The 21,616-nt window shown below is 47.4% G+C and overlaps 1 protein-coding gene across 1 annotated transcript; it reads left to right on the top strand.

The window, feature by feature from the left end:
• Positions 1-401: 401 nt before the first annotated feature.
• ELK4 (ETS transcription factor ELK4) lies at positions 402-21,434 on the top strand. Its single transcript, XM_032203097.1, has 5 exons — positions 402-544; positions 8,711-8,926; positions 10,314-11,237; positions 12,408-12,524; positions 13,814-21,434. Exons 2-5 carry the CDS (start codon positions 8,720-8,722, stop codon positions 13,910-13,912), a joined length of 1,347 nt encoding a protein of 448 aa, XP_032058988.1. The 5' UTR covers positions 402-544; positions 8,711-8,719; the 3' UTR covers positions 13,913-21,434.
• The last annotated feature ends 182 nt before the right edge of the window (positions 21,435-21,616 follow it).

Raw genomic sequence — 21,616 nt, 5'->3', positions numbered from 1 at the left:
TTCACTTCACTTTCACTTCTCACTCCCCTTTTCCTGTCCCTCTTGGCTTTTCCCCTCAGGATCCTCTCCCCCCCACCTCCTCCCCCCCTATGCCCCCCCCCCGCGTCCCACAGCCCCCAACAGCGTGGGCCGGGCCGAGAGCCGGGCCTCGGGCACATGGCTGCACCCCGCGGACTACACCCCCCAGCATCCTTTGCGGCCGGGTGGGCGTGCACCTTCCCTCCCATTGGCTATCCTCTCCCCCGCTCTGCTCGCCGATTGGCCGCCCCACGCGTCCCTTGGGGGGCCGTGGGCGGAAGCGTGGCGTACGGCGGCCGCGGAGGCTGGGGGCCGCCATGTAACGCGCCCGCCGCTCCCCGCCTCAGCGCCGCCTCAGCGCCGCCGCCCCGAGCCCCCCCCCCCCTTTCCCTTCACCCCCGGCCGCCCGCCATGGGGGCCTGGAGCCCGGCCCGGCCATGAAGGGCGGCGGGGGGACCCGTTCCCACCTTCTGCCCGCCGCCAGGGGAGCACCGCGACGCCCGGGGACCGGCGGGGCTCCTCCTCGGTGAGCGGGGAGCGAGGGGGGGGGGGCGCTGAGAGGAGCCGGGGGAGGCCCTGAGGGGGTTGGGGGGAATGAGGGGGGAATGAGGGGGGGATGAGGGGGGGATGAGGGGGGGATGGGGGGCACCGGGGGGGCTCGGTCAGTGCCGGGAGGGGGTCGTGAGGGGGGCTCTGAGGGGGTTGGGGGGGTCGTGAGGGGGGGCTGGGGGTAAAAGGGGGTCCTGGGGGGCACCCACGGGTGGGGGCTTGGTTTTGGGGGGTGAAGGAGGCCCTGGGGGCTGTCCTGGCCCCCCTCCGCTCACCGTTAACCGGGGAACGGGGAAACGGCCCCGGTTTGCTCCGTGGGGCATGGGGGGGGTCCCTCAGGTGCCCCCCCAGCCCCCTCTTTTCCCCCTGTCCCCGTTTCTTGGCTGAGTGGGGAGCAGGAGGCAGCGATCGCGCCCTCGGTTGGGTTTTGTTGTTTTTTTTTTTGTTGTTTTGTTTTGTTTTGTTTTGTTTTGTTTTCTTTCTTCTTCTCCCTGCCTTCTGTGATTTCGTCCCTGATTTTCTGGAGCGCCTCTCGTGCGCTTCTTTGCGGGGTGGGTGGGCGCCTTCCCCACATCAAGAGGGGGGAACCCGTGGGGAAGGCATGCAAATGGGCGCCGGCTGCACGCACGCAGGCAGCTGGGCTCGGCTCAGCTCCTACCTGCCTGTTACACAACCTCACCTGCCGGCCGGGCCTGCTGCCAGCAATCCCCCTGCTTCCCCTCGCAGAGGGGGAACCCGGCGTTGTTCAGACCCTGGTGGTTTTTATTTTTCAGCAGTGGCTCCGGGACGAGGCAGCAGGAACCCCGTGGGCGAGCCGTGCCGGGTGCCCGCGGGGTGCAGTCCCTGGCGTTGCTTTCTCTTCGCTTTCTCCTCCTCGTCCGCAGGGCGAGCGCGCTCCCTGCGCCAGGCGCAGCCTTCCCGGCGGAGCTGCGCCTCCGTGCTTTCGCCCGGCCTGTTTATTTTTAGGGGCTTTAGCGCCTGTTTGCGGAGAGGAGTTGTTCCATCGTCATGGCAACCCGGCTGCGTGTCTCATAAACATTATTCGAGGGAACCTTTTCCAGCTCGAACGAGGCTTCCTTTCCGTAACGAGGTTAGGATCGATGTGAAACGCCGAGCCTGTTGCTCGGGGCTGGCAGTGCAGGGACACGGCCTCTTGTTCCTCGCTGTGGATGCTTTTACCCTCAGCCGGTTCCATCTGCTGCTGGTAAACGCTCCCTGCAGCCTCTGCGATGGCAGAGGAGGAGGAAAAGCAAAGTGTAATCCACCGAAAGAGGAGCTCTCATACAATTACTTCATGGCTTATTAGAGGCAGTCACATCAGCGTTAGAAACAAACCAAGTGCCGGATAAAAAATGGAGTGTCTTTGAAGTTTGCCATTCTTTTTTTTTTTTCCCCGACCGTTCCCATGCTACCGAAAGGTGGGGAAGGCTGGAAAATGCTAACTCGGGACACAAAGTGCTTCTTTCTCAGACAGGAGTTAAAAAGATGAAACAAACTGCTCCTAAACCCCAAAATATTTGCTAATACCTCAATTTCGTATAAACTCGCAGCTTGATTTTCGAGCCAAGAGCGGAGAATTTATTGCAGCGTTTGTTTAAAGTAAATATGCCTGTCAGACTTGGAGAGGGATTAGGCAATGAAAACTGTGGAGCAGCTCTTATCATAAGGACATCCTCCAGCGTTTCCTTCCAAGGAGCTTCCTGCCCTGATAACCACGGCTTCTCCTTCAGAACGAGCTGATTTTCCTGACTGCCTGGGAAACAACAGCGCCGTGAATGCCAGGGCCAAGGGGAAGGCTAGAATTTACTGAGGGCTGGGATTTTTTTTTATCTTATTTACCTGATTTTGTTATTTACTGGAGAAGGTACAGTTTGAGTGCCTCTTGGAAAGCTACCAGGGTTTGGAAACCTTAATGATGGTGCTGCAGATGGGAAAATCTGCCTCTCTGATTTAATTCCTTGCAAATGGGAACTTGGATTTACACGCACAGCAGTCCCTTAACAGGTAGTTCACCTGTCTTCAGGAAGGAAGCAAGCAAGCAGCAGTAGTTCGGGTGTCCTTACACTGCTCCGTGTGTCCCAGGAGCAGGCTGTGTCCCGCTCCTAGCACTCCAAAGAGGCAGATTTTTGGCCGGTAGGTTTCACCCATGTTGGGCAGCAGGATCCTAAAAGGAGTCAAAATCGGTAAAACCCTGACACGAATAGCTCAGGTGATTCACCTTCCCAGGGGCTTGAGAGTATTTTATGAGAGGTGTGTTGGTGCAGGGACGTTTGGAGTGCTGGGCTAATGAAATTGTTGCTTGATTGTGTGCTGATGACCACTTAATTGCGGAGTTCATTAGTGCTGTTCCCACTCCTCGTCCCGTTAGTAAAATAAAAGGAACAGAGGGAATAGGGCAGCTTTAGGCTTGCTTTGTTGGCTGGCCAGAGACGCTGAACAACAGCCTGATGGTCCTTTGATGTTAACCCTGTTGTGAACCAGGCCTTGGGCCTGTGACCTCCAAAAACCTCCTTTAATCTAAACTGTTGCCTTTTTTTTTTTTTTTTTTTTTTTTTTAATTTCCTGGAACAACCGTCTCAAGCCTCGTCTCCGCAGGAATATTGCACAACACAACAGGGCTCGTTGTCTACAGATTCCTTCTGTTCACGCACCATGGCCATCTTCAGCTATTAAAAAAAAAAAAAAACAAAACACCATGGGGAGGGTTTTGTCCAGCAAAGCCTGGCTAACGGCTCGGGTTTGGTGTCCAGGAGCAGGGTGCCCGTGTGGTGTGTGCACAGCGAGCCCGGCTCCCTGGGATTGTGTAAGGATTTCGTTTGCTCACCTGCTGGCCCGCTGCACGGCTGATTTGCACCACTAAACACGAGGACCCTGAGACCATCCTGAAATTATCATTGCTGTTTGACTTTATTTATTAAACAGAAGCGTTTGGGGAGAGGTTTTGTTCTCTCCTGGTGGGTTTTGGTGCTGTGCACGTTGGTGGTGCTGATTGGGTTCGGGCTGTCTTCAGCATCCTCTGTGGCACCGTCACGCCGTGTCTTCTGCTTTGTGCTGCTCGCAGTCAGCTTGTGAGGTGTCCCTTCTGTGTCAGTGCCTGGACAGCTAGGAGTGTGCCCCTGACATGCCTGGGAGGGATTTTTGTCCTCGTAAGGACACTTTTTCTTCCCCGTGACACTTTTTCTTCCCCTCTCCTTTGCACCAGCCTCGGCTTCGGGGGGAAAGAAGGGGGATTCTGGCAGGGCTGTGGAGCTGCCTGCTGTAATCAGCCCATCTGGAAAAGTCATCAGCCTGCAGATGCTGATAAGGGAACAAACCGAGGCGCGGGATTACTGAGCTGCTCTCGGTGTTGAGTCAAAGCACAGGAAATCTGCCAGCAGGCGTTGAAAGGGGGGGGGGGGCTGGGGCACAGCCCCTCCGCCGCTGCCCCTTCAACCTTCCCCGTCCCGGCTGGCTGCTGCCTACTGGGGCTCATCGAGTGCCCTTCTCCCCCCCAAAAGCTGGGGGCACTGAACCCTTTGGTTTGTTTTGCAGCGCTGAGTACAGCTGCTGGCCGTGGTAAAATCGTGTGCCGCTTCCTAAGCTGTGCCACGCCGCGCTCGCACGCCCTCCTTCCCCCCGGCGAGGCAGAGCCTGGAGGCTCTGTGATCACAGGGAGCGCGCGGGGCGGCTTGTGGCGGAGATGGGTGAGAAAGCGCTCGAGAAGATGCCTATCTCGTGGCCTGGCTCCTGTAAACGTGAAGCTGTTGTGAAGGCAGGGCTCAGACGGAGCTGCAGCAACCTCCGAGAGGCTGCAGCCACCCGAGCACACTCAGGTCTGCAGCCTGCACTCAGCAAACTGCAGCCAAACCCCGTCAGCTACTCGGTGTGCTGCAAGGGTCAGCCGTAGGCGGCAGAGAAGATCTCAAGACAATAATAGTGCTCTATTTTAGCATGCTCGTTACAAAGTCTAACTGCCCTCTGCCTCTAGCAACTATTTTTTCCTCGTACTCAACTGGTGCAGGAGTGGGAAGGCTGTTGTCATAAACAGCGCCGTTGCCTCGCTGCCTAATTCCCTCATTGTCTTCTCAAACGAGACCTTTTTCTTTCTCCGTGGACTCTCACAAGGAAAATAACCTTCAGCAGAGAGGCAGCGTGCCGTGGTGTGCTTGTAATTATTGGTGTATTCATCTCGAAGAAGAAGCAATCAAACGAGGAGGCTTGTTGCGCTGACAGGGAGCTGTGCTGGGAGATGGATGCCTTTTGATGAGAGGAGCCGTAGATGTGGAAGGGGCTGAAACGTGACGTACAAATCACGCACGAAGCAACGTCTTGCCATTGTTAGCGTGGATACGGGTGGGCTGATGGGTTCCTGTCCTCATCCCTGTGCCTTTTAGTTCCCAAAATCAACGGGCCCGTAATGTTTCTGGGGTGTGGGGTTTGCTGAATAAAAAGGATGAGAGGTTCCACCAAATTCCTGCCCCTCTTGGGGCAGAAGGAGGGGGACAGTTTTGAGCACGTGGCCCTAAAAAGGGCCGGGGTATGGACAGAAGCTGGGCTTGGCAGCTGGAGATGTGCAGAGCTGGGGTCAGACGGGGCGCTGGCACCGCTCAGGAGGCCTCAGGGCTGTGGGGTCAGGGTTCATGGAAGGGACAGGATGGCCGCCGTCTGCCCCCGCTGCTGGAGAAGGAAGAACTTCTTAACACAGTACCTGGGTTTTCATAAATCAGACAAAGCGACTGTGCTCAGCTCTGCTCTACTGGTTTTATTTTTACATTTTGTGTGATTATTTTTTTTCCCTAATCCTGTTTTTTCTTAAAGAAGCAACAGTTCTTTGATGTGATCTTAGGCGGTATCAAAGTAAGTGCAATAAAGCCAAATGAGAGGAGCCTTTATTCGTCGCGCAGCGTTGTCTCCTGTACATGTGCCACTCTCTGCCAGTTGCAGCTTACTCCTGGACACGGAAGGGGCAAGTCCTACCAGCGAGCCCATTGATTTAACCAGCAGGGAGGGCTATTTGCTGGCCGTCTCTGCTGGATTTACTTGTCAGGAAAAGCTCCCAGTGACGTCGAGGTACCTCTGTTGGTTCCTGTACACGTGCACAATAAATATTTAATAAGAGGGATGTTCATGCTTCTCGGCTGCAATACAACCTGCCTGTTGCCAGCACCACGCTGCTCTGTGTGTGTGTTCCCTGGCAGCTGGGGAGTCAGAAAAACTGCCCCATTATGATGGAGACTGGATGAAGTAGAGGGCGATGGCCACATGCAGCATATCCTATAAGCAAGAGGAGGAATCAAGACAATACTAAAGCCTGTAGATGCCAGAAACGTCGCTAGAAACTTAGCTGATGACCATGCAAATACTGTGGCCCTGCCTGGGAAAGGATTCTGCCAGCCAGAAAGGGGCGGTGGTTGGGACCGTAAGCTCTGCAGAGAGCATGCACATTGTTATTTTGGTCAGTGCTCCGTAGAACAATGTAACATGTCACCGTGAAAAGTGATTTATTTAAATCCTTTATCTTCTATCATTTCAGTCACTCCAGGCACAGGCCGTGGTGCTGAACTCGGTGCTGTGCACATACAATTTGCTCAGGACCATGTATCCTTATCCCAAACCAGCCTTCGCCTAGCAATCATTTGACAGCACTTGGTGAGCTTTGAGATGACAGCAGCGAAGTACTTCTTCCTGAAGGGAAGCACACTGGTGGGATTACGGCATTTAAATTGGGGGATGAAATCCACGCAGGTTTTTAGGCGAAGAAAAGCCTCTGCTGCTCTGAAATTCTGCTGCTAATCTAATTTCTGTGTGATTACCTCCCGTTGCATCAGGCAACGCTAGCTGGTGCAGTGCTGGTACGGGCTTTGGAGCTGCTGCGGATAAATGTAGCGTGGGAATAATCACTCAACTTCATTTGCCTGCTCCTTCGCTGTTAGCACTTAGCGCGGGCATTGACAGCTCTGCAGAACGGTGGAACCAAGTCCTTGTGCCTGCACAACAGCCGGGCGTGTGCATCATCCTGACAGGGTAACGAGGCTCTGCTCGTGGTGCTGTGCCAGCAGGCAGATATTAAACGAGATTCAAGGTTCCTGGTGAACGTAAGTCGAAGCCCTGGAGAGGATTGAATTGGGTTCCCTGCCCCAGAGGGCCGGACCTTTCGGCTCCCCAGCGCGCTGCGGGAAGTCTCAAAGCACCGGGCTCAGCAGCTGATGTTTTCTTAGAGCACTCAGCAATTAATTTGGGCAAGCGTGGAGTTGTACGCGTGCGGTAATTAACGAGGAAAGCACCTTAGGCCAGCATAACAAGGTGGTGTGGGTGTCCTTCATTTTGAGATTGTGCGTGTAATTGCAGCAATTTAGCTGGCTTGATCAATGTAACATCCCTCTGGAGTCGTGCAAGCGTGCCACGAGGCAGGTAGTCTTAAAAATAGGCTCACTGAGATGGGCTCTGCCCAAAAAACCACCTGCCCTAGGGCACCTTATTTAAATAAGAATGCAGAGTCCTGTGTGAGCTGTCAGCAGGAATCCTTTTACAGGGCTGAGTGAGTCGGGAGGCTCTGACACGAAGCCGGTTCTCTTCCTTATATAGGGCTGGGTGAGTGCTGGGCAGTGAGGAGGCTGGAATAAAAACCCTTGGTAACAGATGAACTGGCTGCCAGTCCCGCCTGGATCTTAAACCCAGCCCCACGGATGCGTGGGTGCTGCTTGCAGGGCTGGGCACGATGCTGGTGCTGAGCCTGGGGTCTGGGCGCTGCAGGCTCCCCCTGGAGAAACCCTCTGCTCTATAGGGTTTTTTTTACTGAGATTTGTCGGGGGGAACGGAGCAGTTACACACAGCAAAACACCATCCCTACAATTCACCGTGAAGGCTCTCGGTGCACGGTGGCTGGGTTTCTTGTTGTTGCAGTGGAAGAAGGTGAAGCCATCTGTGTGAGGAACACCTGCCTCGCTGGGAGCGTGGCGAGGGCTGGCACGGGCTGCCCGGAGAGCCTGGGGAGTGTCCCCTGGGGATATTCACGAGCCACCCAGACACAATCCTGGGTACGGGGCTTTGGAGACCCTGCCCGAGCGGGGAGCTTGGGGCAGCTGATCCGCAGAGCTCCCTCCAACCTCCACCGCTCTGCCATTCTGCCAGAAGGAATCCGTTCTCGAATCGGTTCTGGACTAAAGGGAATCCGTGTGGGACACCGCACGAATATAATTTGATCTGTTAATTCGCAGCGGAGCTTATCCTAATGCTTCCTCTGTGCAGGAGGGGTTATTTGTGTTCTGCTCCAGAACGTCTGTGGAAGTGCTGCTCCACGCGGTCAGATATGGTCAGGGAAGGATGGCATCTCTGCCGCCTCGTCTGCCCCCGATGGCTTTATCCAGCCACTGCTCAGTGTGGGAAAACCGTGCTGGCAGTGGGTGAAGCAACTGGCTAGTGCTAGAAAGTCTCAGCCTAGAAGACTGACGTAGGTAAGACACGAGAGGAATCAAGAGAAAAGCCAAGGCAGCGTCTGAAACCGTTTCATTTACTTTTTTTTTTAGCTTACTTCCTTGTAAAACACGGGGATGAAATTTGGGAAAGAAAGGAGGTTTGAGAGGAGACCGGGGGTCGATTGGGAGGGGCAGCGGCAATACAAATGAGGGAAAATAGAGTTGTGCTGCACAGTGGCATCCTCTGCTAGCTTAAGCAGTTGATCCACCCTCTGCCTTGTTAAGGACCTGGAGGCTGGAGGTGGGTGCAGGCAAGAAACGGAGGAGGTGAGTGTGGGTGTTTGATTTTACCTGAGAGCACCTGAGCTTTTTTTTTTTAATATATATATAAAGCAGTACAAGTCAGAATGGGTGAACATGGAACAACTTAGAAACTGTGGGTTTTTTGGCGTGTTTTTTTTCTTTTTTTTGGATAATGACTCATTGCAACTTACCCAAAGTGACCTGATTTAGTTAAATGAGGCTAAATATAACCCATGTGAAAAGGACTGACATGTGGGAGGAGACGATAGCAGTTGGCTCTCAGCCTCTCTGTTCTGCAGGGAACATCTTTCACGACTGGTGACTAATAATTTTTACTCTTGCTGCCTTTGGAAATAACATCTCTGCACCCTTACCCCCTTCTAGGGAGATGCAGAAAACGCACCGGTCCTAATCTCTTGCCTCTTATCTGCCTTTCTGAATTTCAGCTTACTGCTATGGACAGTGCTATCACCCTGTGGCAGTTCCTCCTCCAACTCCTGCAAGAGCCTCAGAACAAGAATATCATCTCTTGGACCTCCAACGACGGGGAGTTCAAACTGCTGCAGGCAGAGGAGGTGGCCAGACTCTGGGGAATCCGCAAGAACAAGCCCAGTATGAACTATGATAAACTCAGCCGTGCTCTCAGATACTACTATGTGAAGGTAACAAAGTCCATAAATCCACCTGAAATCCTTATCCATCTTACCCGCCTAATGAGCTTTGTTTCCTTTTTCATTCTCTTCAAGGGGATAGGTGTCACTTCTGTCTCCCAGACTTAAGTGAGGTGCACTAGTTTGTGTTTAGACGTGCTTTTTTTGCCTTTTGTTTATCCTCATACCTGGTTCCTCCCCGTGGTTATGTTACAAGGTTCTAGATCCATTTGTGCAAAATGTTACCGTCTTTGATTTATGCCTTTGCTAATATGAATCTTTCTTTGAATCATGTTCTCCTTTCCAACCCCTCTCCAAAAATACGTGTCCTTGCACGTGTTAAAATCCTCAACACTCCAATTTAAGCAACGGAATAATGATGGTCTAGATGGTGAATATTGCACTACCTTGAGACCTTTTCTGTAATTGTCTCTATGAAGGAGCTATCAAAATAAGGATTTCCTGTGTGGCAGCCCAGAGTCTTTTTCTTTTCCTCCTTATGTTCAGAAATGGCACCCCTAAGGAGGATATTGAGTTTATTCCAGGAGAGGAAGGTGCTTCTCTTATTTAGCTAATGTCTTCTAAGAACTTGCAGTAGCCTTTCATTAGTGCACGTGTAGTGTCAAAAAGCTGAAGTAGAACCGCGGTGTGGGATTGTGATCTTCATTTCAGTAACCTTTCGATAAGCCATTTATCCCACAACTGCTACTGTGTGGGTGTCCGGGATTGAAACACCAAAACAGTTCCTGAGGAACCTGTCAGTTTGTAGGATATGGTTTGTTGCTTGTCCCTTATGATTGGGTAACACGGTTTCCTTAATCTGACTTTATGCCAAGAGATTTCAGTAATAACAATTGTTCAATAAATAAGAATAATCTTTGGCCCTAATTGTGTGTGGCATTGCAGTTGGGAACAAACCATGGTTGATGAATGACACTTTGGCTATTGAAAAAGCTGATAAGCCTACGTTCTGCTGACCAGTCCAACTTCTTTCTTTTATTATCATCTTATTAAGAATAAGGGTGTTGTGGTTTGATAGATGACACTTACTGTACACATACCAATGATCTTAACTTTGATGGGGGTATTGGCTATCTTTTGTGTCCTAGCTGATCTTTGAAAATATCGTAAACTGAATTGCTCTGCAGTTTTAAGGCTGCTGTTAGTACATTTAAAGTCGGGTTAAGTTCACCTGCTCTAGCGTTCTGTCCGTGAGCTCGGGAAGTGATGCTTTGGTGGGATAACCAAATTGCAAGAATGCAGCCTGTATTTTAAAATAAATAGAAACAATCTTCAATGAAAGACTACCAACTATTTAATTCCTTGGTCTATTTTAGGCAATGTTTGTAGCAAGAAAATTAATCTGAAGGGCTAAAAATCTGTATCTTCTTACCCACAGAATATCATTAAAAAAGTGAACGGTAAGAAGTTTGTATACAAGTTTGTTTCTTATCCGGAGATTTTAAATATGGATCCACTTGTCGTGGGCCGTATAGAAGGAGACCCTGAAATGACTGGTTTTGCGGAAGTTAGCAGTGCTCCAAAGGATGTGGAAAACTGTGGGAAGGAGAAGTCTCAGTCATGTGCTAAGTCCTCCAGCCGCAATGACTATATCCACTCAGGCTTGTACTCCTCTTTCACGCTGAACTCCCTGAACTCTTCCAGTGTAAAACTCTTCAGGTCCATCAAGATTGAGAATCCAGCCGAGAAACTGACAGAGAAGAAACCCGCTCAGGATCCGACACCGTCTGTCATCAAGTTTGTAACCATGCCCTCCAAAAAGCCGTCCTCTGTCCCCCTGGTCGCTACCACTTCAACGGTCTCTGCCACTTCCACCGCTTCTGCCCCTTCGGCTGCATCTTCCCTCTCCATGGGATCAGAAGAAACTCTCCAGACCTTGGAGACTCTCGTCCTACCCAAGTTAACTGTCCCTGAAGCTCCAGCACCTTTGCCAAACTTAACCACCAGCTTCACCCCAACTCCGCCCGTATCCTCGGTGTCTCCCACTCTGCAAGTTCCTTCCACGCCCCCGTCGCCCCCCCTGAGCTCTAATCCTGACCTGGACATTGACACGGACATAGAGTCGGTGGCTTCGCAGCAGCTGGAGCAGGCTCAGAGCCTTCAGCATCAATCCCCAGAGCCCAAAGAGCAGGATTCATCTGTGCTGGAGAAGGAATTTGCCAATCATCTCTCCAGATCTAAAAAACCCAAAGGGCTGGAGTTGGCTCCTACTCTCGTCATTACAGGCAGTGATCCAAGTCCGTTGGGAATACTGAGCCCTTCTCTCCCCACTGCTTCTCTTACTCCAGCACTTTTCTCTCAGGTAACTTAATTACCCCCACCACCTCTTTTTTTTTCCTTTTTTTTTTTTGGTTTTTGTTTAAAGAGTAGTGGTTATATTTTTAAACAATAAAGGAGGGCAAATGAAATGTTAAAAGCCTGTAGATGGTGTTTGGGAGCTCTGAAACCCATGACATTACTTCCATTTTCTTATAAAACAGAAATTTTATTCATAATCTCCATTATCTTCCACTCCAAAGTGTGTCCAAGTAGCAAGCCAGCTAAACACATCTGTACAGCGTTAGCATGGGGAAGGCAAAGCCCAGCACCTGTAAGATCCTTTGTAAATCTTCCCAAAGTGACACTGAATCATTTCAAAAACCCTAAACCCTGCCCTTCAGGCTGATTTTGAAAATGCTTAAAAAAAGCTAACCACTGAGGTGTTTGTTTAGCCGAGTGCTTTCACTTGATTCAGCAGCCTTTAAGTTCAGACCAGAGTGATAGGAGTTAACGGTGACAAGAATGGCTGCAGAATTTGGCTGTTACCACTGAGTGGGAAAGGAAAGCTTTCATTCCTCCTGGAAAATTTGGAAGAGAACCGAATCCAACTCTGCTGTTATATTGTTCTGTATATATTTAATCTCCTTCCTGTAATAAATTGAGTGAAACTGCAGGGAAACCGCTGATAGAAAACTGAACTGGCTGAAGGCAGGGGGGGGGAAATCAAGCGTAGCTGCTCTTCTGGCGCCCCTCGAAGTGCTTGGCTGGTGAACCTGCAACATCCAGAGCATTCAGAAGCTGGATGTGAATTTCTTTTGTTGTGGCTTACATCACCGGTGTCACCCAGACCATGTGTACGCTCGCAGCCTGCTCACATTAAATTCATGGGCTGAGTTTTCCCAAGTCCTTGCAGGTGCTGTGTACTGAATTGCAGGAGAGGCCAATTTGCTGCGCGCAGGATTTGGCAGCTGCTGGGAGAAGAGGGCCAATTGCTAAGAAAGGGGAGGGAGAGCCGATGACTGCTGCTGTTGTGGGGTTTGAAGGGAGGAGGAGGAGAAGGTGGGAGGAAGCGGAAGGAGAGAAGGGGAGTTTCTGAAATTTGGATCCAGCCCTCCGCAGCTGTAGGAGCTCATTATTGTGGCGAGCTTTCCATCTGCTATCTATTACTCAGTGCAGGTTTCAAACAACCAACTTGTCTCCATGTGTTTTGCAGACTCCCATCTTGCTGACCCCAAGTCCCTTGCTCTCCAGTATCCATTTCTGGAGTACCCTAAGCCCGGTTGCTCCTCTCAGTCCTGCAAGGTTGCAAGGTGCTAACACACTCTTTCAGGTAAGTTCAGTCTCTCTGCTTGACCTACGCTTAACCAAAGCCACCTTCTTCAGCAGACCTGCGGGGATCTGTTACCCCAAAAATCCGATGGCAAGTTTGGGCAGTGATACTTGCTGCTTAATAAGGCAAGTGAGCATTTCAGGGAGTAGTTCATACTTTGGCTGCTTAGTTATTCCAAGTTTTAAGTACTAAAAAGTCGCTTGACAGTTTCCTTGAATTCAAGGAATGATTTTGTAGCCAGTGGAAACAAAATGGACATCTTTGGTTTCTATTCCCATGTTAGCTTTTGAGAGCAAGTTTAATCTTAGTGGATGTTTACCCTGTTTTGTTTAAGTATATTGTAAATGTTGTTGTTTCAGAAATGGTCTAAATTAATAGCAGTCTGCTGTAGTTAAATTATGCTTTTTAAGTCTGCCTTTCCTGTAAAACTTGCCTCCTCATAATTTCACGGGTTAAGAGTTTCCTGGAAATGGAATTTTGCTATTCTCTCGTGGCTCTTTTAATAGTTTGTTAACAGCCTCTTCCTTTGAAGGACATTAATTAAATCTCAGCACTGGTAAGAAGGGAGGCTCTGTGTGTGATCTCTGGCAGTATGTAGCACATTTTCTGTACGCTCTGTATTATTCTGCTATCTTTTATTGTTTGGAAATTCTCAGCTTCATTGTTTTTGGTAAATATTTTTTTTTTATATAATAAATTTTAAAAAATGCCCTCTAAATTAAGAAAATGAAATCTTTAGCTGTAATTACCTTTGATTTTCCTCCACGTTCCACTTAGGAATTGGAGCACCTCTATCTGTTGCCTGAGTCTGCTTAGGCAGGGGGTGAAATTTAAGTGCTTGTCTTTTGGGTTTATATCTGTCATCTCCATGGAGATGAAGGAAGTACCTTATGTGTACTGTTAGAATAGGCAATAAACAGCTAGGTCTGAAAATGCGTTGGACCTTTTCCTCTATAAATAGCTGGTAATTAATTGAGGAACAATGTAGGACGTGGTTTCTCAACAACCTCTACGAAGTCCCTGTCTTGTGACCTTATTAGTTTAGGAGATAGGCAGTGCTCAGCGCAGAGGCTGCAGACTGGGGCTGTCTGCTGACGCTGGTTGCAGTTGCACAAATCCAGCGATCTGTGCTGCAGGAGCATGTTAAAAGTCAATTACTTGGGGAAGAAAGAAGATTATTTGCGAGGTTTTGTTAGTTTGTTCCTGGGGGAGCTTCTATATGCAGAGATAGGAGAGGAACAGTAGGTTAAAATAGCCTCTTCCTTACTCATTTTTGTTTTGTCTCTCAGTTTCCATCAGTGCTGAACAGTCATGGCCCATTTACTCTGTCTGGACTGGATGGACCCTCTACCCCTGGCCCATTTTCCCCTGATCTGCAGAAGACATAGCACATGAACTCATGGAAAGGACGTATTGGCAAGCAAGGGAAAGATATGACACTTATATTTAACCATGTTTTTTAAACGAGCAATTTATAATTCCACAGAGATTATCAAGTCATAGTTTTTGCCATTCCCAGATAAAATGCCTTTTTTGCAAAATTCCTGTTTTTTGAAGACCCAGATTGGGAATGTATATGCAAACGCCTTAATAGGAGCTGAAGCTCCGGTCTCTTCTCTTCCCTCCTTGGTTTGGAAGACTTCACCATGGTTAAAGGGAGTTTCAGTTGGTGATGCAGTAACTGAGTCTGCAGTGATGGCAGTAAACGGTATCAGAGAAGTCTTTTCTCTGTGACTCTTGGAAAACCTCTGTTCTTCTGCTTCCTGTGCTTGGCAAGAAGAAATCTAACTGCGATCGAAGCTGGCATTCCAGGAAATGCTCGGGAAAGGGGTGTGTGCGCACTCGGCTTTGCCTTGGGGCCTGATAACTTCTGCAGCAACAAAACAGCCCGCGTCTTATCTGCTGTACAAACGTCTTGTCTCTTTGCAGGGAGAAATTTTCAAGGAATACTCGATGATTGTGTTACTCAGATATGAACAATTTGTGAATGGCATTGTACACAGACAGCCCAGCCTCTCGGAGAAGTGGTCTGGCTGCCTTCCGGATGCTTCCTGGCCCTCCCTTCGGTGAGGAGGCAAGGCCTGGGGACAGACAAATGGTGGGATTCGTTCCTTTCAGTTCTCAGAAAGTTTGAATGCTGAAGTCCAAACATTTCTTGTGCCAGAGACCTGTTCTGAAGCCTGTAATCTCGCTGCTAGCTTAGCAGCGTGATGGATTCCCGTGAGGTTTGAGGGTGTATCTGTTCCGTGAGGTTGCTGCCTGATGCGGGATTTTCAGACCCAAGCCGTGGGTGGGAACACTAACGTCTGAGCGTTACCGTTACTGCTCTTTTCCCACAGGTGAAGTGGAGAAGTTCCCCTTCTCCCAGCTCTTATCTCGAGTTTTGCTTTACATCTATTGCTTTTTTTTTTTTTATACGAGGAAGCACTCAGACCCCCCAAAACGTTAGGCTTAGTGCGTACAGCTGGTTGAGGGAGGTACCGTGGCGTATCAACCTTACTGTAAATTTGTGCTTGCTTTTCTTTCCTTGGTGGCCGTGTGTGTGGATGAATACAGGATCAGTTTCCAGAGCCATTCGAAACACTGACGAAATGAAATTTGTAATTAGATTTTTAAACCTCAGGAGGCCTTTTAAGAGAACTGAGGAATGACAGAAGCGGGACTCCCCTCGCACGGCCCCTCAGAGGTTGGATGTCTTGGTCTGCTGGCACCGAGCTCTGGGCCCTTCCACTTCGGGTCTCTGCTGTCAGGCAGCAACTTCGGTTTGCTACTCGCATACGCGTGGTGAGTTGGTGACGTAAGGATAAAATACCCACTAGAAAACAGATGGAGACCGTCTCTTTCCTTCGGTATCCTCACTGCCCGTCTCTGAGGTTTTGATGAGCAGAGAAAGAGTTACCTGTACAGCAAGAGGAGCTGGCAGCGTGCTTCCTGCTCTAGTGCACCTGTCTGCTGGGTGAATGCTGAGCTCTGCCTTCCCAGAGTTTTCCTTTTGCCACTTTTGTGGACTCTGAATTCACTTTAAAGCATACGTATGACAATACCCGAGACTTAATTTACTGCAGTGATTTTTCTCTCTGTATATTCTAGCATTGAAATGATGTAAACCACTTCGTATGTTCCCGGTAGGGCACCCTAGCCATGGGTGGGTGTAATGGAGTTGCTTTTTGGGCATTGTTCCTCCAGAAAGTCCTCTGCCTGGTGGGAGGTGGGAGAAAGGAGTGTGCCTATCTTGGGGTGCAGATAGCGGGGCGCGAGCTCACGTAGCGAACTGTCTTCCCGGCCGTCACGTCAGAGGCACGACACTGCTTCGCGTTTTACACAGCAGCAGATGCAGGATCAAGTTCCTGTGCCAGTGGCTCTTAAAATGACAATGTGCAATATTGACTTTTTTTTGTTTTGTTTTGTTTTTTAAATGCAGAAAGAAACCTGCAAATCATAGTTAAGAGCAGGCATGTGGAATTTTCTGGTTTGCATGATCGCTTATGAGTTTGCTCTAGAATATATATATAGCTATATATAAATAGCAGCACTTTTAATGGTTGTTTTAGGTTGGCCAATTTTATGCCCACTGTGTGTGTGGATTTGAGAGCAACATTGCCGACTAGGATTAGAGTTTAAAAATAACTAATGAGCACTAAAGACTTGCAATTTAATTGCTTCCCTTTCCTTGTCCCCTATGGAGAAAAGCCAAGTTTTTGTTTAAAAGTTGTGTATGTGCACACGTGCACTTATTTTCCTGTAAACTGTATCACTTTCAGCATAGGTATGCAGGAGAACCAAATGCTAATGTAGCTTGTCAGTTTTGCTTGGCCTGGTTTCGTGCTCTTCTCCAAGTAGCTGCACAAGCTTGCACTGCCACAGCTGGTCGCTGAAATACGCGTTCACCTTCAGGAATGCCTTCTTCAGAGAGTGTGAAACACAGGCTGAACGTGTTGGCTTCGAGCCGGTGAAGTCCAACTTCCTGACGGGTGACATGAGAAGGTGACTGCTTTTGCTTGGGCACCTGCCTTGGAAAATAAAGGTCCCACGTAGGATTATAACCTCAGGAGGCAGTCGGAAAAGCAAGACTAGGTGAGGTGGGAGAGGAGTTTGCTCGTGTTTTCCCCGTTAAAACTTTCAGGTCATTTAAGATAATAGTGTCTTGTATATATGCTGCCTCATTAAACGGACATTGACTAATAAGTGTATAACTGCCAGCTTTTTTGGATCACATTCCTGACAGCACAGTGTCCTCGGAGCTTGGTTGTGTAAACTGCTGGTACTCTGCTGGCTCACTGCGGGGGCAGTTTGCCACTTGGTTTTAGTGGAGGGAAGGTGGGGGTTAATATAGGCTCTCTTTTTAATTACCATGTTAGCAGTCTGTAGTATGGGTATAGTGCCGTGTTGGTTTTTAAAATAGTGCAGCATTACAGAAACATTTTATTACGTTACAATTCATGTTGCTGAAGTACCTGTGGTATCGTTGAATGCTTGGTAGTATTTGCAGTGGTTAATTCATAGGTGGTGGTAGAATTAGACTGGATGAGCATGGAAGCTGAACATCTGTCTCACTTCTGGAAATCTCTTTTAAATGTCGTTGCTGCTGTATAATAGTACTGCAGAGTTGCAAAGCTTGCACTGCTGGTGCTGTCTGTGCTACGTCTGTCTTTTGTTGAGATCCTGAACCGTCGGGATGCCACTAGCAACGTGTGCTGCTAGCAGAGACAATCCGTGGAAAGCAGAAACGTCTTAATACCAGCCTACAGTTAGAGAACCGTCCCTGTTCTGTCTTACCCATTTTCAGAGAATGTGATCCTAGCAATGAGGGCGATGGAAGAAAGGTTTTTTTCTTAGCAGCTTAAGTCTAGAACCTTGTTTCAGAAATTGATTGGTCTTCAGCAGTGACAGCTGAATGTAATTCCTATGCACTGTCTTTGGCACATTCACATTGCGTTTTGCAATAGGTCAGGAAGTGATGAAATTCCTCAAATTGGAGAATTTGTTGTATTTATGTAGAGTGTCCTAAGACTTCGGTATCCCATGCATCTTTGGTGTAATGGAGTGGGAATTAAAATACGAAAGGCTTCGGCTATTCAGTAGTTTGTTTGGGGTAGTTTCTCCCTCTAATATGTTTTCAAACCTCAGATATCCAGCAAATAAATTCTTCTTGGTTTTCATGGTGTTCATTTTAACCGCAGTGAAGGCTGCTTATGTGCATATCTTCCTTCACAAGCTTTTCAACGTGCAGACCTGTTTCATGTCAGATTCCCTCATGACTTCAACTTCCATGCGAGAGCTTCTGCAGGTCGAGACCGGATAAAAGAGCTAGCCTAGCGCATCGATGCAGTTTCTCAGGTGAGCACAAGCAGAGTTCTGGTCCACTTCAGTAGCATTATTCTAGTGCTGAGTTTGGAACCTACAGTGCTGACGATCTGTTGGCTACCCATGGTTTATTCATTTATCTTTTAGTTACTTTTTGCTACTGTTTTATAGCGTTTTTTGTATGTACTCAACTTTTACTATACAATTTAACCTCTTCCATTTTTAATGCATATTTGTTTACAAGACACATCTCAGTGTTGTATCAAGAGGCTATCTTGGTATTGTCAGCTATGAAATAAACTACATCAGTAGTTAAGGAACATTGTCAAATTTGACAGGTATTTTAAAACTTGATGTTTGAGTTTTGGGTGTCCATAACGATTTTGTTCTGTTTTGTTCCTTAGTTCTCCTGTGTAAGAAATATTACCTACCTTCTGGCCTCTCGGGTCCTAGGTCTGGAGAGTTTATTTTGTCTTAAAAATGACAGAGCATGGTATTGCAGGCAGACAGCCCGAGCACCACGGGATCTCACGCTCAGCAGCTAAGTTGAAAGTACATGAAAATTGTAATCGTGTTGCTTAGAAGCTATTTGGGGTGCTTTAATGAGGTATAGTATGTCTTGCCTAAACAGGAATTTTTATGGTTTGATTTGAATTTAATTAAACAGTAATTGGCAATGGCTGCTGTTTAGTCTGAACAGCGTTAGGAAATCTGCGTAATGTGGAAGCCTTTGGCTATTGCCATCTAGAAGTGGTGGTTAATACGTGACATCCTGGAGTTGATCTCCTGAAATCAGAGGCTGTCAGGTGAAGATGAAAAGATGAAATGCAGCGACAGTTGTTTTTACACAATTCTTCAGGGCTATTACTGCAATAGACTTTCTAGGATTGACATCTGTGAACATGGCATTCCATGTAGTCGGAGCGAATCGCATTGACTCTGTAGGACCCCTTTATAGAGCTGGTTCTGGACAGAAATATTACTGAAAATAGAACCAAATCTTTTCTCTGTAGCCCGCTTTTAGTCATAAGGATGTAATACAGGAACTACAAAGCCACAGGAATGGCAGTGCTGCCATATTTCTACTTTGTGTTGAGTATCATCATCAGACCTTCTGCCTGTCTTGGTACCGCCTAAAGCAGAAAGGCTGAGCGTTGGTTTTGGGTGTCTGGCAGAGTTTGGACTGGGGAATGTTATCCTTGCTTTTGTACAAAGAGCAAACAAAATTAAGGGAGGATATGTTCACTGCAGGAAGTTGATTCTTTTTGGAGGATGCAGCTTTTCTGACCATAAGCATACTTTTTTAAAAAAAATAAAAATCAAGTGACCTGTAAGGTAAGAGAACTGGGCAGGGCCCAATATTTCTGCTTGGATGTGTAAGCTAATGTATTTCCCTTTTCAGATAGCGAGATGTCAGCTTCGTATAAATTATTCTATAGAAAACTGTAGAACTGACTAGAATTGATTTCTGTTTACCCTCCCCTTCCAAAGAATGTTGGTGAAGACTTTGTGGAGCTATTCCAGGCATCTGATTAAAAAGCATACTTCTACAGCTGAAGACTTGCTTTCTGCGTGCGTTAACTGAGACTGGAATAGCTCTCATCTTCTGAATGTACATGTGCACACAGTCACTGCCCCAGAGGATGTGTGTTGGTTGTGTGATCTGGCTTTCAGATTAGTGACAACGATGCTTACAGTGTACACTCAGAGCAAATACTGCACTATGCAGTTGCCACTTTTAAATGTTTTGCACATGCTGTTGAGGCTTTTGAGGGCTTTTTCTTTCTTTTCCTTTTTTTTTTTTTTTTTTTTTTTTCTTAAGAACTCAAATCAATTTTACCATGGTGTGGGCTAAGTATTTGCCAAAGGTTATTTTTAAATGCATCTTTGACATTGCTGTATGCCACGTCTTCTATAAAAGTGTCTTAACTGTATCTTTGAATAATTTTATATTCATGGAATGACAATTCGGGCTTTTTTTTCCCCTAAAACACTTCTCTGTTGAGACCATGCATTGCAGAAGGTTTTCATCTCAAAGTAGGGATTTTGGCAGGGTGAGAGGATTACAGTATAATTAGCAACCTTTGGAAAACGGGGGTCTTTTAGTGGAGACACCGAAAGAACTGTAAGCAGTGCAGTCCAAGAGGTTGGAAAGCTGTGTTTGGAGCCCGTTTCGGTCCTTGGGCAGTACATGCAACACTGCTGTACTAATAACTGGAAGCTGTTTTGTTTTGTTTTCCTTCTTTCTCTATTTTTTTTTAACACAGGAAGGCTTCGAGGATGGCTTCTGCATGGTTCCTAGTGTGTGCTGTGTGCTGGGGGGGGGGGTTTACAATACCTGGGTTTGCTCTAGGCTCCTTGAGATGCATTGTGGTTTTTTTTGGCTAGCATGTCTTAAATCTTCAGGCTTTGAAATTGCTTTATAGAATTGTGTTGACTTTTTGTTCTGCTGTTGTTCAGTTGCACAGAGTTTTATATATATGATGTACTAGTTTTAACGTTAATTCTCTGTGAACAGGGTTGAGATTATTCATTGTAGTTTAAAAAGAAAAAATGTATTCTAAAACTCCCTTTGAAAATCTTGTTTGTATTCTGTTGCAGTGTTACCAGATGGCCTTATGTACGTCACAGTGTTTTGTGATAAGTACAGTAGCACATTTAATGCTTATCTCTCCCAAACCCCTCTGTTTTTATAGCTGAGAAGTATATTCTTAATAATAGAGATGCATAAACGGGAAAATTTAAATGACATGTATGGTAAAGATAGTGGTCGTCTCCTCTAATGTATGTTAGGACAGCTGGAATTAATCTGAGACTGAAGTGGCTCTGAGCAGGGGCAGTTCACCAGCACAAGACTTTGTCTTGAGAATGTGAGAACCGCTGGGTGAGCTGATGGCAGATTTGAGTCGTATGCCAGCAGCTTGTAAATTGGGAAAGATGCCTTGGCTTCATCAGAACTGCTCTAACGTACACCAGCTGAGAATCTGGTCCTTGCAGCTTTTTGTCCGTGGCTCAGAGAGAGCCAGGGAGGGAAGGTTGAGCTAAATTTTTGCGAATTTCAGCAACCCAATCAGCTGTGGTGATATGTGACAGTTGTCGTTCTGTTTAAAGTGCACATCTGTTTTGGAAAGTGATTTTCTGATGCCTTTAGTGTTACTCCTCAAGTGAGTTTTTAGGTTAATCTGGATTCTCTGTAAATCAGCAAGATGACGTCTGCAGTATTCTCGATACTACAGCAGCTCTGACTTTTCTGCTTGGGGCAGGCTATGGAGACAATCATGTAAGTTAACTCGTTAACTCTGAAATTGATTTGATTTTACTTTAAGTAAAAATGGTATTGAAGTCAGCAAATAACATTTTCAGTTACTCTTTCCAGAACAGAATTGCATTTAATATGCATATATAGTACCGAGTCGAGAGACAAAGCAAGTTGTGTTATAGCAAACATCTGCTGGCTTCCTACAGTGGAGACTTACTCTAGACATGGACTTTTAGAGCCAACTGTAATCTTACACCGCTTTGGTGCTCTTCTTACAGTTGGGTAAACTTGCCTGTGAGAGAGTAGCTTCTCAGTTGAACTTTTCTTTGAAAAGAAAAAAAAAAAAAGAAAAAAAAAACTTATAAGAGTATCTTAATGCCATTGTGTTTTAAAAAAAATGCTGGTATGTAATGCAAGTACATAAATAGCCAAAGTTTTCAGTAATTGTTCAGTGTTACTAAATTTGCTTTTATTTAACCTTCCAAGATAACATATTAGGAAGACCTTCAGCATGTTGATATCATATTGA

The sequence above is a fragment of the Aythya fuligula genome, chromosome 25 (assembly GCF_009819795.1).
Source record: "Aythya fuligula isolate bAytFul2 chromosome 25, bAytFul2.pri, whole genome shotgun sequence".
NCBI lineage: Eukaryota > Metazoa > Chordata > Aves > Anseriformes > Anatidae > Aythya > Aythya fuligula.
Note: the sequence above shows the minus strand (reverse complement) of the source record. Positions and strands in the feature narration are given on the sequence as shown.

What these genes read in the sequence shown, in the direction of transcription:
- ELK4 (XM_032203097.1), top strand. Translation starts at nt 8,720, where the DNA reads ATGGACAGTGCTATCACCCTGTGGCAGTTCCTCCTCCAACTCCTGCAA. An exon ending in TCAGATACTACTATGTGAAG is followed by an intron (nt 8,927 to 10,313) that starts GTAACAAAGTCC and finishes TCTTACCCACAG; the next exon opens with AATATCATTAAAAAAGTGAA. An exon ending in CTCCAGCACTTTTCTCTCAG is followed by an intron (nt 11,238 to 12,407) that starts GTAACTTAATTA and finishes TGTGTTTTGCAG; the next exon opens with ACTCCCATCTTGCTGACCCC.